General features: G+C 40.9%; 1 protein-coding gene across 1 annotated transcript; it reads right to left on the minus strand.

The window, feature by feature from the left end:
* Nucleotides 1–14,824: 14,824 nt before the first annotated feature.
* Nucleotides 14,825–15,718, minus strand: MC2R (melanocortin 2 receptor). Its single transcript, XM_047698509.1, has one exon. It carries the CDS (start codon nt 15,716–15,718, stop codon nt 14,825–14,827), a length of 894 nt encoding a protein of 297 aa, XP_047554465.1.
* Between the last annotated feature and the right edge of the window lie 3,343 nt (nt 15,719–19,061).

A 19,061-nucleotide genomic window follows, 5' to 3' on the forward strand; every position in this document is an offset into this window, starting at 1 on the left:
AAAGAACCAAGATGCCTTTCAATGGATGAATGGATAAGGAAGATATGGTCCATATACACTATGGAGTATTATGCCTCCATCAGAAAGGATGAATACCCAACTTTTGTATCAACATGGATGGGACTGGAAGAGATTATGCTGAGTGAAATAAGTCAAGCAGTCAGAGTCAATTATCATATGGTTTCACTTATTTGTGGAGCATAACAAATAGCATGGAGGACATGGGGAGATGGAGAGGAGAAGGGAGTTGAGGGAAATTGGAAGGGGAGGTGAACCATGAGAGGCTATGGACTCTGAAAAACAATCTGAGGATTTTGAAGGGGCAGGGGGTGGGAGGTTGGGGGAGCCAGGTGGTGGGTATTAAGGATGGCACGTATTGCATGGGGCACTGGGTGTGATGCAAAAACAATAAATACTGTTACGCTGAAAAGAAATAAAAAAAATGCAAATAAAAAAAATCCAAAAGAAATAAAGAAATAAGAAAGAAAAGAAAGCCAAATTTGGTGGCATCACAATTCTGGACTTCAAGCTCTATTACAAAGCTGTCATCATCAAGACAGTATGGTACTGGCACAAAAACAGACACATAGATCAATGGAACAGAATAGATAGCCCAGAAATAAACCCTCAACTCTATTGTCAACTAATCTTCGACAAAGCAGGAAAAAATGTTCATTGGAAAAAAGATAGCCTCTTCAACAAATGGTGTTGGGAACATTGGACAGCCACATGCGGAAAAATGAAACTGGACCATTTCCTTACACAACACATGAAAATAGACTCAAAATGGATGAAGGACCTCAATGTGAGAAAGGAATCCATCAAAATCCTTGAGGAGAACACAGGCAGCAACCTCTTCGACCTCAGCTGCAGCAATTTCTTCCTAGGAACATGACCAAAGGCAAGGGAAGAAAAGACAAAAATGAACTATTGGGACTTCATCAAGATCAAAAGCTGTTGCACAGCAGATGAAACAGTTAACAAAACCAAAAGACCACTGACAGAATGGGAGAAGATATTTGCAAATGACATATCAGATAAAAGGCTAGTATCCAAAATCTATAAAGGACTTATCAAATGGAACACCCAAAGAACAAATAATCCAATCAAGAAATGGGCAGAGGACATGAACAGACATTTCTGCAAAGAAGACATCCAGATGGCCAACAGACACATGAAAAAGTTCTCCACATCACTTGGCATCAGGGAAGTACAAATCAAAACCACAATGAGATACCACCTCACACCAGTCAGAATGGCTAAAATTAACAAGTCAGGAAATGACAGATGCTGGCAAGGATGTGGAGAAAGGGGAACCCTCCTACACTGTTGGTGGGAATGCAAGCTGGTGCAACCACTCTGGAAAACAGCATGGAGGTTCCTCAAAAAGGTGAAAATAGAGCCACCTTACAACCCAGCAATCACACTACTGGGTATTTACACTAAAGATACAAACGTAGTGATCCAAAGGGGCACGTGCACCCGAATGTTTATAGCAGCAATGTCCACAATAGCCAAACTATGGAAAGAACCTAGATGTCCATCAACAGAAGAATGGATAAAGAAGATGTGGTATATATAATGGAATACTATGCAGCCATCAAAAGAAATGAGATCTTGCCATTTGTGACAACGTGGCTGGAACAAGAGGGTATTATGCTTAGCGAAATAAGTCAATCAGAGAAAGACAACTATCATATGATCTCCCTGATATGAGGAAGTGGAGATGCAACATGGGGGGTTTGAGGGGTAGGAAAAGAATAAATGAAACAAGATGGGATGGGGAGGAAGACAAACCATAAGGGACTCTTTTTTTTTTTAAAGATTTTATTTATTTATTTGACAGAGAGAGATCACAAGTAGATGGAGAGTCAGGCAGAGAGAGAGAGAGGGAAGCAGGCACCCCGCTGAGCAGAGAGCCCGATGCAGGACTCGATCCCAGAACCCTGAGATCATGACCTGAGCCGAAGGCAGCGGCTTAATCCACTGAGCCACCCAGGTGCCCCCATAAGGGACTCTTAATGTCACAAAATAAACTGAGGGTGGCCGGGGGGAGGGGGTAGGGAGAGGGTGGTGGGGTTACAGACATTGGGGAGCGTATGTGATAAGGTGAGTGCTGTGAAGTGTGTAAACCTGGCGATTCACAGACCTGTACCCCTGGGGCTAGTAATACATTATATGTTTATTAAAAAATTAAAAAAGAAAAAAAAGAAAAGTTCAAACAGAGCTACACTATGACCTGGCAATTGCACTACTGGGTATTTACCCCAAAGATACAGATGTAGTGAAAAGAAGGGGCACATGCACCCCAATGCTCATAGCAGCAATGTCTACAATAGCCAAACTAGAAATAGCTGAGATGCCTTTCAACAGACAAATGGATAAGAGAAATGTGGTCCATATATACAATGGAATATTACTCAGGCATCAGAAGGGATGAATACTCAACGTTTGCATTAATATAGAGGGGACTTCAGGGGATTATGCTAAGTGTAATAAGTCAAGCAGAGAAAGTCAATTATCACGTGGTTTCACTTACTTGTGGAGCATAAGGAATAGCATGGAGGACATCAGGAGAAGAAAGGAAAAATGAATGGGTGGGTATTGGAGGGGAAGATGAAGCATGAGAGACTATAGAATGTGAGAAACAGGATTTTAGAGGGGAGGAGATTGAGGGATGGGTTAGCCCATGATAGGTATTAAGGAGGGCACGTATTGCGTGGAGCACTGGATGTTATATACAAATAATGAATCATGGAACACTACGCCACATGCTAATGAGGTACTGTATGGTGAATAATATAATGTAATTTAAAAAATTAAAATAAAAAATGGTTCTCAAACAGGTCCATTTTGCATGGGATATTCTGTAGTATTTACACAAATAATTTTACTTTATATATGTTTTCTTACATCCACATGCATATAAATACTATAAGTAAATTAATACAAGCATCTTTCTGAGATCTCAAACTTACCTTCACTGCATTCAGAATATTTTTGTGGAACAAGTAAGTTATGCTGGTCTTGAATGAATTAGCTAAATCCTGTTAATTGTACCCCCTTTGAGTCTAAGTTGAGATAATTTTAACTCAAAGGAATAAAATAAATATTACCTGCTTCTGAAATTGTAACTTCTTGTTGTTCTCTAAAAGTCAAAATTAGACATGTTTAATTTCTTTTTTTTTTTTTTAAATTTATTTGACAGACAGAGATCACAAGTAGGCAGACGGGCAGGCAGAGAGAGAGGAGGAAGCAGGCTCCCTGCGGAGCAGAGAGCCCGATGTGGGGCTCGATCCCAGGACCCTGAGATCATGACCCGAGCTGAAGGCAGCACCTTTAACCCACTGAGCCACCCAGGCGCCCCAACATGTTTAAATTTCTAATTTAAAATGTCTTTAGGGGCGCCTGGGTGGCTCAGTGCCAACATGTTTAAATTTCTAATTTAAAATGTCTTTAGGGGCGCCTGGGTGGCTCAGTGGGTTAAGCCGCTGCCTTCGGCTCAGGTCATGATCTCAGGGTCCTGGGATCGAGTCCCGCATCGGGCTCTCTGCTCAGCGGGGAGCCTGCTTCCCTCTCTCTCTCTCTGCCTGACTCTCCATCTACTTGTGATCTCTCTCTGTCAAATAAATAAATAAAATCTTTAAAAAATAATAAAAAAATAAAATGTCTTTAAATTCACCTAACTTGCTTACTACACTTACTTATACCAGTGTGTAGACTATTATTCCAGTTGGCTTGAGTCTGGTGCCAAGGACACAAAATTTGTAGTTGTTTTCTCTCCAAAAGCAATAAGGCTTTGCTTGGGTTTGTGGTGCAGGCCCCTAGAAAATCATGCACAATGTCCATAAGCATATACTCTGGTTGCTGGAGAAGCATCATTATTTTTGAATGTGAAGGGAAACATGCAACATAGAGAAAAATGAATGAGTACATAAGTAGTATCTCCTCTATATAGTCTGAATATCAGAAAACCTCTCTGTGCATCTGCACCACCATGTGGAAAGCTGCTGGCCAAGTCTGCAGGCATAGGCACTGCCTGAAGCTGACAGCTGGATAACATTGTCTTCATTTTTGCTGTTGCAGGCACTTTGTCCTTCATGAACCTGGGCTGGGGAAGACCTGCCCAATTCTTGTCATGTAAACCTGACACTGGAAGATTGGGAACTGTCAGACAGTCTTCTTGTGATATTACCATTTCCAAGAGCCATTAAAATATCTCTGTTGCCTTTATACATGGAGACTCTGCTTGAGCTCAACAAAGGAGGACATTATAAGGGGCAAATGATACTAAAATCTAACTGTACTTGGGAAGCTTTGATTTTTCTGTCTACTGGCTTCTAACATTGATGTTGAGATGTATTGGACTTCTCTCTTTCTTGGTATCTTATGATAAAAATAATGGTAATTATACCTAAGAATATTGGGAAAAGATTAATCAAGTTCTTTAGAACTGGAGGTGTCTCATTGGTCACAGACCAAATGGCTTTTAGTGGCTCTCCATGAGGCTGGCTATTCTAAATAGCAGGGGTGATAAGTCCAGGCTACTCCTGCTCAGGGCCTTGTCACTCCCTGGTCCTTAGAGGCTTGCAGTACACCATCTAAATTTTGAAAACCACTGGCCTCATCCAACTCTCTCATTACAACAAGTATTAGTAAAAATGAGGAAATTACCAAAAACTTATCATAATAGGACAGGAATCTAGATCTCCTGCTCCAGCCAAATGGTATTTCCTACTGCACCACAATTCATCCTATAAAATGAGAAAGGTTTAATTTGTTGTTCCTGTCTTGGATGAAAATGCTACTCAGTGCCCCATGTGCCTCATGAGGTTATGGGATGACAGTGATGAAGCAGTGTAGGGTGTTGTATTTCCTATCAAAGAAGATTTAACATGCAGAGCAACACATCAGAGATGAACCCAGAATTGGGCCCTCTGTGGATAGGTGGGCCGGGGGATACCTGGGAATATGGCATTCTCATTACTTACTGTTCTCAAGGTCTTCTCTTTTGGTTTGAATGAGAAGGTGGAATTTTTTTATTCATAAGAATCTGAGAGAAAGAGGAAACTGAGGTGAAAAAAGGAAATGGAATGACATAGGCCTCTTCTCCAGGCCTGATAGTAGGTTCTCATGGAGAGAAGGTTTAGAGAGGAAAATGCAGAGAGGACTGTTTGCCAAGGTGGCTTTGTGAGACTCTGAGCATAAGATGTGAGAAGCAAGGGCACCTGGGTGGCTCAGTCTTTAAGCATCTGCCTTCAGTTCAGGTCATGATCCCAGAGTCCTGGGATCAAACCCCATGTCAAGCTCCCTGCTCAGTGGGGAGTCTACTTCTCCCTCTGCCTCTGCTCCTCCCCCTGCTCATGCTCTCTCTCTCTCACTCTCTCATAAAGAAAGAAAGAAAGAAAGAAAGAAAGAACCCTTAAAAGGAAGAAGAAGAAGAAAAAGAAGAAGAAGAAGGAGGAGGAGGAGGAGGAGGAGGAGGAGGAGGAGGAGGAGGAGGAGGAGGAGGAGGAGGAGGAGGAGGAGGAGGAGGAGGAGGAGGAGGAGGAGATGTAGTGAGAGGCAGAGCCCAGGAGAAGGTATCAGCTCACTCTGCAGAGACAGAAGTGTCATCAGCCCCAAACACAGGCAGCTTTGGAAGCTTTTCTATGGATCTAGTAGTTTTCCAAAGTTGGTTCCAGCACCTGATTATCTGCACACTCCCCCTCGATGTGCCACTTCACTCATGTGCCTTTTGTTACCAGCCACTCTGCTATCAACTCCCAAATCAATGTTAGCTAGACCTAACCTTGTGATCCCCACTCAAAATGCCAACTGTCTCATTGATATCTATGCTATTTCCTGGACACTTCACCCTCAACACAGTTCTCTTACATTTCCCATCTCTAAATGCCTTCCCTGAGCCCAGTCAGAATCAGAGCCATTTCTAGTTCCTTTCTATCCCATTTCCAGTTCCTTTCTATCCCATTTCCTTCCATATCTAAGCTTTGGGCATATCTGTCCATTTACCTCTAGACTGTATATTCTGAAGCCCCTGCTCTCCATCAGTGATCCAAACCACTATCCTCTCTTGTCCAAAGAACAAAAACAGTATCTGGGTGACCCTGCTTTGGGTTGTCTAAATAGTGATCCATAGAGTGCCAGAGAGGTTTCTAAAGTGAAACTTTTGTTATGCTACTCATTCCCTGGATAAAAACTCTTCAAATGCACCCTATTACCCTTTAGATGAACCACAACTTTGAAATGGTTGGAAGGCTGTTGGTTATCACTGTCTTTTGCCTGCTGTACTTTGTCTCCACCTCTGTATTCTTTCTTCTGGTGTCCAAACTTTTTTGGTCCTGAACACTTCTAAATAAAATAATTTTCTCTGTTTTTGTCACTCATAATTTTGAGTATGTATTTACTAACTATGTATAAATCTTATTGTGAATCCTATTTTTAAATCAGGAAAGCATAGCTTTTTAGATGTAATAGAAACCTCAGTAGATGTGCTAGTACTTCTGTCCTCTAGTGGGTTTTCTTGCTTGTCCCTGGGGTGGGGTTCCCCTCTGTGGAGACTTCTGCTCTGGCAGTGTGGGGTATCCTTTAGACCTCTGCACATGATCTTTCAACTACCTGGATCACTCTCTCCTAAACTTTATTTAGGTACTCCTACTCATAGATAAATTTGGGTGTTTACAAAGCCAGTAGACACTAAAAAGCCACTACTGCTAGGAGGAAATGAGCCAATGTAAGCTCAGTAATTAAGAGTTATATTAATAACTTTTAAGTAGGTGTTAGATTTTGCTAGTACTGAGGGCCAAAACATACCATTTAAAATACTTCAGCCCTAATCTCTTGTCAAATAAATCTGAGGCTGAAGCCTTGGACATTACTAAGCAAAGTCTTTCTTGTGATTTTACAATTTTCAAGAGCCATGTCTGCTAATTGCCCTGTCCTTCATCCCTTCCTTGGCAGCTATGGATAGTGTATGCTTTCACCGGATACTTCCTGGGACCATGCTCCAGCTCAAAGCAGGTGAAAAGTCAGCTTCTGTGCTGGCCCCTCAAGATAGGTGTGTTGGTGTCCATCAGAGAGGGCAAAATGCACACCCTAATGTTTTTAATATTTTATTTTATTTTCAATGTTCCAAAATTCATTGTTTATGCACCACACCCAGTGCTCCATGCAATACGTGCCCTCCTTAGTACCCACCTCCAGCCTCACCCAACTCCCCACCTTTCTCCCCTCCAAAACCCTCAGTTTGTTTCTCAGAGTCCACAGTCTCTCATGGTTTGTCTCCCCCTCCGATTTCCCCCAACTCACTTCTCCTCTACATCTCCCAATGTCCTCTGTGTTATTCCTTATGCTCCACAAGTAAGTGAAACCATATGATAACGGACTCTCTCTGCTTGACTTATTTCACTCAGCAAAATCTCTTCCAGTCCCGTCCATGTTGATACAAAAGTTGGGTATCCAACAGACAAATGGATAAAGAAGATATGGTCCATATATACAATGGAGTGTTATGCCTCCATCAGAGAAGACGAACACACCCTAATTTTTTGAAAACAAGATCCATATCTCCTCCCAGCACCAACAAACCACACCAGGAGGCAGGGCCTCCATTTCCATGGCCACTAGCAAACTGGAAGTTGGGGGAAGGTAGGCAAGTAATTAAAATGCCACCATGCGGAGGGAGAATTGGATGAAGGTGCTCAAAATGTGTAAAATTCCAGTTATAAGATAAATAAGTATTGGATGCACAAAGTGCATTGGATGCAATAAGTATTGGATGACTATAGTTAACTTGCTATATAGTATATTTGAAAGTAACTAAAATAGTAAATCCTGAAAGTTCTCATCACAAGGAAAACAATTTTTTATAACTGTAGGAGGTGTTGGATGTTGACAAAACTTATGCGATGATCATGTTGCAACGTACGTATGTCAAATCATTCTGTTGTACCTCTTGAACTTACAGAGTGCTGCACGTCAAATATATGTTAACAAAACTGACAAAAAAACATACCTCCATGTTCTCTTACATGTGGTATCACTACTACTTGCTCTTTTAATTTTCCAGTTATTATACTTTAATCTCTGCAATTTGTGTTTTTTAAAATAATTTCTATCTCTTTATCAATAGTCTTTTTTGAAGTGACATTCTCATCATAAGTTCTCTTCTTTAATCATGGTTTTCTTTAAATTTTTGTGCATGTTTATAATAGCTACTGTGACATCATTGTTAAATTAGACATCTGATTGCTCTCACAGGCAGTTTCTGTTGCTAGCTATTTTCCCCTAGGCATATGGGTCATTCCTTTGCATGTCTTTTATTTTTTTTCCTAGAAACTGGACATTTTAGATAATATAATGTGCAACTTTGGGTACTGGTTTCCCTGGCTCCCCTCCCCCTTCTGGGGCTTGTTATTCTTAGTTGCTTATTTATTTGTTTTATGACTGGCTGAATTATTTCAGGGAGGTCTACCCCCAACCCATCCTGCAGTATTATACCTCTGATATTCTCTTTAGGGGATGTAGTATTGGGTTTGCCTTGAAATGATGATGATTTGGACAGGGCTCTGTTTGGTGTCTCTTTCCTTGACCACATCCAGCTGTTAAGCACCACTAATTTCTGCCTCTCTTGTTTTCAACAATGTCCTGATGCATAAATTGCTCCAAAGATGTATCTAACCAAATTTGGGATCCCTTGTACGGAAAGTTCCCAAGGTCAGTGATTGAGATTTGTTCTGACCCCAGGATATATATTCACCTATATCTTCAATGCAACTATTGTTCTACCAATTGCTTTTTGCAAAACCTCTATTGGTTTTGAAAGTGCTGATATTTATCCACCATTGTTGAAAACGGAAGTCAGTTACTTTGAAAAGAGATTAGGAGCTATTTGTTTTATAGTCTGCTTCTCCCTTTGGGCAAAATCCCTGAGCCAGGGGCTCTGGATGTGGGTGGAAACAATGGTGCCCTTCTTTCAGAATGACATCCACAGTTTAGGGGTTAAGTGCTCAGCAAGGTGGGCAGTAGCTTCAGGTGTTCTCAGGTTGCCTGTCCTGATGTAGGATGAGACAAAGTGAACAGTCACTCTGCCATGGTACAGCCACTTGTGCAGGACATCATAGCATTACAGAGCTCTGGGGCCAGATGGAGTTGGCTTTTGACTCTCTTGAGTTGGGCAAATATATTCATTTTCCATAACTGCATAATAAATTTCCACAAAATTACCTTAAAACAATACACATGTGTTATCTTCCAGTTTCCATGGCTCATGAGCCTGGACATGACTTGGCTATATCTTCTGCTCTGGATCTCACAAGGCTGAAATCAAGTTGTAGGAGGGGCTACATTCTCATTTGATGCTCAGGGGCTGCATTCAGACTCATGTGGCTGTCAACAGCATTCAGCGCTTAGAACTTCTGGTTTTTTGCCCAGCTCCCAGAGGCTGCCTGTAATTCCTCTCTATGTGGGATTTTCAGAATGCTACTTACTTGGTTAAGCCAGGAAGCAGAGACTCTGTAATAAGTTTGTAGTAAGATGGTATTTTATATAATGTAATATAATCATGAGAATGATTGTCCCATCACATCTGCCACATTTTATGAGTTAGGAACAAATCACAGTCCTACCCACACTCAAGGAGAGGGATTATGCAAAGATGGGGAACACCAGGAGGCAGGGATCAGGAGGATTACTTCATCTGTTGTTGCAAAATGTACTTAATAGCCCAGAACCTCAGCTTATTCACTAAAAACAAAAAAAAATGAGGGTATAGTAGTACTTACTCTCAGGGTTGTTGTGAGGATTAAGGCACACAAAGTTTTTAATATACTACCTGGCTTATTATAATTTTTCAGGAATATACTATTGTCACTGATTTTATTACTAAATCTTCCCACAGCCCAGGAAACATCAACTCTGACAATTGTTTATGATTTGTTTATGGCTTTGCTCATGTTTCTTGGTAGAGCTTAACCAGATGGTCTGGGGGTACTCTTTGGCTACTCTCAGCCCCTTACTGCCCTCAGCCCAGTGAATGTGTGGATGAAGGACTGGGGTGTTTATTGAACTGCCTCCTTTCCTTTCTGTTCATGACTAGATGGGTGTCTTAGTTCTTGCAGTTTGCTGTAACAAAAGACTATCGATTGTGTATCTTATGAACAACAGAAATTTATTCCTTACAGTTCTGAAGGTTGGAAGTCTGAGATCAGAATGCTAACACAGTCAGGTTCTGGTGGGATCTCTTCCAGGTTCAAAGCTGGTGACTTGCTGTGTTCTCATGTGGTAGAAAGGAGGAAGGATCTCTCTGGGGTCTCTTTTATAAGGACACTAATCCCATTCATGAGGGCTCTACATTAATGACCTAATCACTTCCCAAAGCCCCCACTTTCAAATACCACCACCTTTGGGGATGAAGATTTCAACATACAAATCTTGGGGAAAAACAAGCATTCAGAACACAGTAATGGGGAAATGAGGGGGAGGAAAAGGAAACTTTCCTCCCTTTTTATTAGAGAAGGCTCAGAAGTACTGCACTCCTGCATGATCCTAGAGTATTATGCTAAGTGAAACAAATCAGACAGAGAATGACAAACACCATATGATTTCACTTATTTGTAGATTCTAAAAAACAAAACAAATGAACAAACAAAAACCAAAATAGACTCTTAAATACAGAGAACAAACTGGTGATTGCCAGAGGGGAGGTAGGTGGGGGGATGAACAAAATAAATAAATGGGATTAAGAAATATGAACTTCCAGTTGTAAAATAAATAAGCCACAGAGATGAAAAGTATAGCATAGGGAATATACTCAATAATATTGTAATAAAGTTGTATGGTGACAGAAGGTGACTATACTTACCTTAGTAAGCCCTGAGTAATGTATAGAATTGTTGAATCATTATGTTGTACTTGTGAAATGAATATGACATTGTGTGTTAATTATACTTCAATATAAAAATAAATTAAAATTAAAAATAACAAGGAAGCAAAGAGAGAGAGGGAAAAAAAAGAGGACATAGAGTCATTTATATTACTTCATCCTTTGTCTAATTTCAGCTATCTGATCCAAGGCTGTATTATCAATAAAACTGTTAGGTGGTTTGGAGTGGTGAGGTTCAGAGTCAATGGCCAAGAAAGAATTCTTGAGATGTTTTTAGTGCAAAGGGGGTGTTTTATTATGGCATGGGGACAGGACCCATAGGCAGAAAGAGCTGCACTGGAGTTATGAGGAGTGACTGATTATGTAAGATGTTTTTATCATATGGAGGGGACAGTGACGTTTGGATTCCAGGAAATTGAGTCTACAGGTTTCTGGAGATTGTTCTTTTCTTGTAAATCATTAAAGCACTTGCAAACTGATCACACGACTGTGATCTCTATCAGCTAACCATTTGTTTTTCCTTTCCATTGTTCTTGGACAGCTATGAGTGTCTGAGGAATGTCACACATACCTCACCTGGGGAGTAAATTTCATTGTATTACTCAGCCATCAGAAAGGATGATTACTTACAATTTACATCGATTTGGATGGAACTGCTGAGTATTATACTGAGCAAAATAAGTCAATCAGAGAAAGGCAATTATCATGTGGTTTCACTCATGTGGAATATAAGAAACAGCACAGACGATCATAGGGGAAGGGAGGGAAAACTGAATGGCAGGAAATCAGAAAGGGAGACAAACCATGTGAGACTCTTAACTATAGGAAACAAACTGAGGGCTGCTGGTGGGGAGGTGGGTGGGAGGATGGTGTAACTGAGTGATGGACATTAAGGACGGCACATGAAGTGATGAGCACTGGGTATTACATGCAACTCATTAATTATTGAACTCTACATCTGAAACTAATGATGTACTATATGTCGGCTAAATAAATTTTTTTTTAAATCACCTGGGAGGAGGATTGTTGGGTGTAGCTTATGCTTCATCCTCAGCTTTCCTTTTGTTCCCTCATTGATGGCATCAGCAAAGCAGTTTAAAAATTTGATCAAAATTAAAAAATTGAAGTGGTCCTCATGGGAAAAATCTGAGCCATGTTGCAGTTTGATACCATTTTTATTTGAATTACATATGAAGGTAGAGGTAGGAAACCACACTTTTTTTCAGTAATTGTAAGTTTTAAAGACCTTGAACTGATTTGAATTGACCTAGAATTGAAAATGTATCTGAGCTGGCACTCAGCCTTTATTTTTGTCTTATACACTATTAGAATAGATGCTTTGATTTTGTTTCTCAGATTAAATATAACACATGAAAGGCATTGAGAGGTGATTTCTTCTGACAACAGATGTGACAGCTAAGAGCTTGGGAGTGATGAGGGGATGGCAAAGCTACTAACAAAGCCAGAATTCAACAAGCACAGCAGTTTTGGACCATCTATGACAGGTGTTAAATTGCACCACCCCTCTATAGTATCATAGAATAACACAAGATCAAAGAAAGGTTACATTTTATTGAGAATACTCAATTTAATCACAGAAAAAAGTTCTATACATTATTCTTTTAATGGTAGAAATAACATTTAAAAATCATTTATAGGATTGTGCTTTAGATTTTATGAAAAATAAACTTACAAAATATTTATTAAGAAATTCAGGTTAACATACATTAGAATAATATTGTCTATTTGGTGAGGAGAAGCAACCAAGGAAGGATTTCTGTAGAACACAGAGGATAAGACTACTTCAGGTTCCATCTCCATTCTGCGATGCATGCTGTCTAGAAACCTGCCAACACTGTCTTCCCTTTAGCTCTGTGCTTTCACTTTGCTTCTTAAGTTTTTGTGCCTGCCTTCATCTGATATTAAACCCACTGAATCAGGAGAGCTAGGTTCTTGTCTCACAGAGTTGAAGAATGAATCTCCCAGACAAAGGAGAGTGAGTAAAGTGATGGAGTTTTATTAAGCAAGGATACAGAAGAAGCTCTCATGATTGAGAGGGATCCAGGCAGGGTTGCCAATGTGGGTCTCTGCTGACAGTCTTTTATTTAGAGCTGACCAGGGAGCTTGTGACCTTAACATTCTTATGAGGTCTTGGTTTGAGTAAGGACTGGTGATAACATCTTTAATGGCTTACTTCTTTTTAGGGTCTGGTTATTCTTTATTGGTCATAGGTGACTGTCATAAAAAAAAAGTCCCCCCACCGCCACCACCAAAACGTAGGGCCGGGTGGTCTTGTTTGTTCCCTTATCTCTTGTTTCCTTACACCTCCACATTTTTGGGATTTCTGTGAGCCTAACCACATAGCTCTGTACATATCTCTCCCAACCTAGCACTGCCTGTCGCTTACTCACCACTACCAGACCAGCAGTCCTATTTGTGACTGTCTTCTCCTCTTGGCAGCTCAGGGAAAACTCCCCAGAGAGTGAAGTATCTCCTCTTCCAGAAGATGCACCACTCTGGGTGGGTCCCAAGCAGCCTTGCTCTGTGGATTCAAAGATCTTACTTCTTTCTTCTTTCTCAGTCATCCTTTAAGTTACTCTCTAACTTCACAAGGACTTATGGTCAGAATTTCCATCTTTTTTAGGCTTTATCTTCAACTATTAAAATGGATGAACTTACCAATTTTATTTCTATATTGTCATGGGGGTGCCACTTTTCAATATCTGGCATCTTTCCTGTGGCTGACAGTAGGATGAAATTTTTCCAGAACTGCATCTGCCTCTTAGACTCATCTGTGGAAGGAGTTACAATCAGTCCATGGCTTGGGTCTCAATAATAGCACTGTTCTTGAAGTGGCATTGTGGTTTTGGTTTCCCCCATAGTCTCAAAGCATGGTAAGCACACACACACATGCACACACACACTCTAACTATTCTACAAATTATATATTGGGGCTTGGGGTCTCTTTTCTTTTACCCCTACATTCAGACAAATACACAAAGAATGGTTAAACTTTCTTCAAATAGTCACATTTTTCCTCTGGCCTTCATTTATTTCCATGTAGAAACCAAATGTATTAAATTTTTATTTCCTCCTCTGAAATTTATGCTTCTAAAGCATGACAGTTTTAACCAGGAAAGGATTTTAAGGACAGTGGAGTGCTACATGAGAAAAGACTAACAATCAAGTTTCCTTTATTATTGGAAATGTAAAGCTGCTTATTTGACATTTATAATTTATACCCTACCTGCTTCTAAAAAGATTTGAGATGGGCTCTTGAGTGACTCAGTCTGTTGTGTATCCAACTCCTGATGTCAGCTCAGGTTTTGATCTCAGAGTCGTGAGTTCAAGCCCCATGCCCAGTGTGGAGCCCACTTTAAAAAAAAAAAAAAGATTGAAAAACAGGTTCGAGATGGCATACAGTAAAACAAGCATACAGGAAGGAGAGAGGGAGAGTAGGGATTCTGTGTGGTAGTCCAGGATAGGAAATTCAGTTGCAGTAATTTATGACACCTTTAGCTTGCTTATAAAGACATTGTAGTTTGTGCCCTGAATACTTGTCTTGGCATTTTAACTTCTAGAGATTGATTACAATGGCCTCAAGCTTGGAAAGGCAACCCCTGCAATAGGCTTGTTAGATATCTATAGAAGGACAAATCTTTACCTTAGCACAAAGCTCTCAAACCTGTATTGTTGTCTGTGTTTTGTATTCTGTAATTCTTTTTAATACATTATTTTATCTTTCTAACTTATAACAGTTGTACCTACAACAAGACTGTTCACACAGGACTAAGCTATTACAAACACTAGTTAGTGAAATAATCCTTGTGCACATTAAGGAAGGAAAGGATGGTTGGAAAGCATTAGTTTTGTTGGTGTGTCATGTTCTTCTGTCACTTGACAGCACTTATCCATGGTTTTAAAAATCAGGGACCAATAATTCTACTGGTACCTGCTACAGAAGATCATCTTTTTAAATGCATCCCTGAGTTCTGGGCTCCGGAAGGCATATATAAAGGGGTCAATGACTGCATTACACATGATCAACATGCCATTCACCTGGAAGAGGGACATGTAGCAGGCACAGTAAGGGTTATTTGGGCAAAATGTCATTAAAAGAACATGAAGAACGAAGGGGGCCCAACAGAAGATGAAGACCCCAAGCAGGATGGTCAGCGTGATGGCCCCTTTCATGTTGGCTCTGGGAAGGGTCAAGATCTTCCTGGCATGTGAACGGGCAAGCAAGAACATGTGCACATAAAGGCACAAGATAAAGACCAACATCAGAGGGAACAGCGACGTGAAGGTGATCACTGTGGGGATGTGATGAGAGAAGATCACCATGGTAATGGCACTGCCCATGCACCCAGTCCAGGTGACCATCAGGACAATAATGGCACGGCGCATGGTCACAATGCTGTGATATTGCAGAGCATGGAAAATTGTGAGGTAGCGGTCAGCTGCGATCATGGACAGGCTGAAAATGGAGCCAAGGAGGGAGAGGATGAACAGGGAGTCGATAATATCATCTGCTGTGGTTTCAAAATTGCCACGAGGCTTGAGATAACCCATGTTTCTTAACATGATCAGGATATTTTCCAGGATCTTATATAGGCTGCCCAACATATCAGAAATAGCCAAGCTACAAATGAAAAAGTACATGGGTGACTGGAGATTCTTATTCTTGATCACCGCCAGAAGGACCATTAGATTTTCCAAAACCCCAATGATGGATATTATAAAAAATATCTCTTCTGGCAAAATCACATGAGGACAGTCTGAATTATTTCTTGCTGTATCATTGATGTTTTCATATAAATTGATAATGTGCTTCATTTCTCCTGCTAAGACAGGGTTGTTACTTTGACTTGACAGAAAGCTGGATTGATTCTTCAGAATCTTTTCTTCTTTGTATTACTTGCTGGAGGTCTGAGGGAAAAATCACTAGGCCACCTAAAGAATAAACAGCAACGTCAGAGATATTTTTAAAGGGGGAAGGGGCAATATGGCAGAGGAGCTGGGGACTCCATTTTAACTGTCCCCTGAATTTAGCTGGATATCTACCAAGCCATTCTGAACATCCATGAAATCACCCTGGGATGTAAGATTATATGCTTGGATCTTTACAGGGGTAGAAGATAATTAGTCGGGAGGTACAAAGGATGGAGTTGTGACTGTGTGGACAGATACCAGAGGGTAAACAGAAGGGTGAGGGAGCCACCAGAAGTTAGCCACTGGAAGTTTGCACTGGAAGTTTGCACTGGAAACCAGTGCAAAAGCATCCTGCACCTGGGGACCAGAGATAGCTTGCAGAGTGGTGGTGGTGGGTTGGGAAGAGCCTGATAACAGCACTCAGACATGATACAGGAGCTGAAGTGGCATACAATGGGACCAGGGCGGCTGCTCATGCAGACCTGTGCCCACAGACCCGGGGGCTGGCCACCACCACTGCTGGCACCCATGTGGCCCAACCATGCCTGCGCATGCTGGGATCCCTCATGGTTTTGGAAGCACAGGGGGCAGAGACAAGTGGGGGTCTGCGTGGACCTCTGAGAGTGTCGCTGGGGGCATGCACTGCCTCTGGGAGGCTTTTGGTTTTCAGCAGTGCTTACAGAAAGGGAGACTGTATGTTCTGGAGGATTCAGAGAGGCATAGACTGTGGCTTCTCTCCCCTGGGACAGAGATCTGGGTGCAGACATTTTCCTTTGCTCTGATCTTCCAAAAAGGCATGAAAAGCTGCCAGAGAACAAAAAGCCCCAAAACTGGTTTCCACAGAACCCAGGCCCTTGATAGGGGGTAGGGAAACTCCACCCAAGCAGGATTGCCTGAAAAACAATGAGGCGGGCTCCCTCCCCCAGAAGGCAAACTGTAAGAATGAGAGGACAACAACACTAGGGTATCCATAAAAACTATAAAACCCCAACACCAGGGGAAAATAGTACATTGAGCTCCTGATATTGCCTTATGGCCTGTGTATTTCTTAGATACAACTTTTTTTTTTATTCTTTCTCATGTTTCTTCTCTGTTTTTTCTTTTAACCTACTAATTTCAACTAGATGTTTAATACAACATATTCCATAGTAGCTTTTAAACTTGTACTTTTCACACCTATATATTTTTTCACTTCTTAAGCTTCAATGTAGTCCTTTTTTCCCTATTCAATACTACCTTTATATATATATATATGAGTTTAAATTTCCCTGTAACTCTGGGAAGTAGTGTTCTCTAAGAAAGAAAACAAAATACACCCAGGAAGAACTGAAACACCCTATTTCACCCACACTGAGCGATTATAGTCCCCACCTCCACTCAACCCCCACCTTTTCTTTGAACTCTGTAAATCTTATTCTTGGGTTTCATTTTGGTTGGGATTTTCTCTGGAGGGGGGAGAAAAACCTTCCTCTCCCTCTCCCCCTTTGAGGGAAGCAGTGATTTCCCACTGCTCTGAACTTTCCCAGGGCACATCTTGCCTGGATTGTGGTTGATACTTTTGACTCTGTATGTCTCATCAACCACTGCCCAACAGAATGACTAGGAGGAAGAACACCCAACAACAACAACAACAAAAAGAACCAGAGAAAATGGCCTTTCCCACAGACCTAACAGATATGGATATAAGCAATATGTCAGAAATAGACTTCAGGGTAACAATTGTGAAGAAAATAGCTAGGCTTGACAAAACATTTAATGGCAACATAGAATCTCTAAAGGCAGAAATGAAAGCTAATCATGCTGAATTTTAAAATGCTATGAATGAGATGGAGTCTAAACTAGATACTCGAACAGCTAGGGTAAATGAAACAGAAGAATGAATTAGTGATATAGAAGATAAATTAATGGAAAGGAAGGAAGAGAAGGAGGCCTGGAACAAATAGCTTAAAATCCATGAGAACAGATTCAGAGAAATGAACAATGCCATGAAATGTCCCAATGTCAGAATTTTGGGGATCTCTAAGGGGTTGGAGAGAGAGAGAGAGAGGACTAGAAGATATATTTAAGCAAATTGTAGCCAAAAACTTCCCTAATCTGGGGAATGAAACAAGCATTTGTGTTCAAGAAGCAAAGAGGCCCCTCCCAAGATCAAGGAGAACAGACAAATGGCTGGCATGTAATAGTAAAACTCACAAACTTAGAGCCAACAAAGCCATACTAAGGGCAGTTAGGGGAAAGAGATTCCTTATGTACAAAGGGAGGAACCAAAGAATAACATCAGACTTGTCCACAGAGACCTGGCAAGACCAAAAGGTCTGGAAAGACATATTCAGGGTACTAAATGAGAAGAACATGCATCCAAGAATACATTATCTGGCAAGGCTGTCATTCAGAATGGATGGAGAGACAAGGACCTTCCAGGACTGGCAGAAACTGAAAGAATATGTGAACACCAAGCCAGCCCTGCAAAAAACATTGTTTGATTCTATAAACGAAGACCCCAAAAGTAATACAGACCAGAAAGTTACAGAGACAACCTATAGAAACAGGGACTTTACAGGTAATATGATGGAGCTAAATTCATACCTTTCAATAGTTAATCTCAATGTGAATGGCATAAATTGTCCTATCAAATGGCACAGGGTTGCAGATTGGATAAAAAGGATCCATCCACATGCTGTCTGTGAGAGATTATGTTGTAACCTAAAGATACACCCAGATTGAAAGTGAGTGGATGGGGCACCTTGGTGGCTCTGATGGTTGAGCATCTGCCTTCAGCTCAGGTCATGATATTTGGGCCCTGGAACTGAGCCCCATGGCAGGGTCCTGGCTCAGTGGGGAGTCTGCTTCTACCTCTGCCTCTGTCTCTCCCCCTGCTTGTGCTATCTCTCTGTCTCTGTATCTCTCTCAAATGAATAAATAAAATCTTCTAAAAAAGTGAGTGAATGGAGAACAATTTATCACACCAATGGACCCCAAAAGAAAGCTGGGGTAGCAATTCTCATATCAGACAAATTAGATTTTAAACCAAAGATGATAACAAGAGATGTAGAGGGACAGTACAACATACTTCAAGGCCTATCCAACAAGAAGAGCTAAAAATTTTAAATATCTATGCTCCCAGCATGGGAGTAACCAACTACATAAGCCAACTGTTAACCAAAATAAAAAGTCATGTTGATAATAATACATTATTAGTAGAGGAGCTCAACACTCCACTCTCAGCAATGGACAGACCATCTAAGCA

This window comes from Lutra lutra, chromosome 12 (assembly GCF_902655055.1).
Source record: "Lutra lutra chromosome 12, mLutLut1.2, whole genome shotgun sequence".
NCBI classification, from domain to species: domain Eukaryota; kingdom Metazoa; phylum Chordata; class Mammalia; order Carnivora; family Mustelidae; genus Lutra; species Lutra lutra.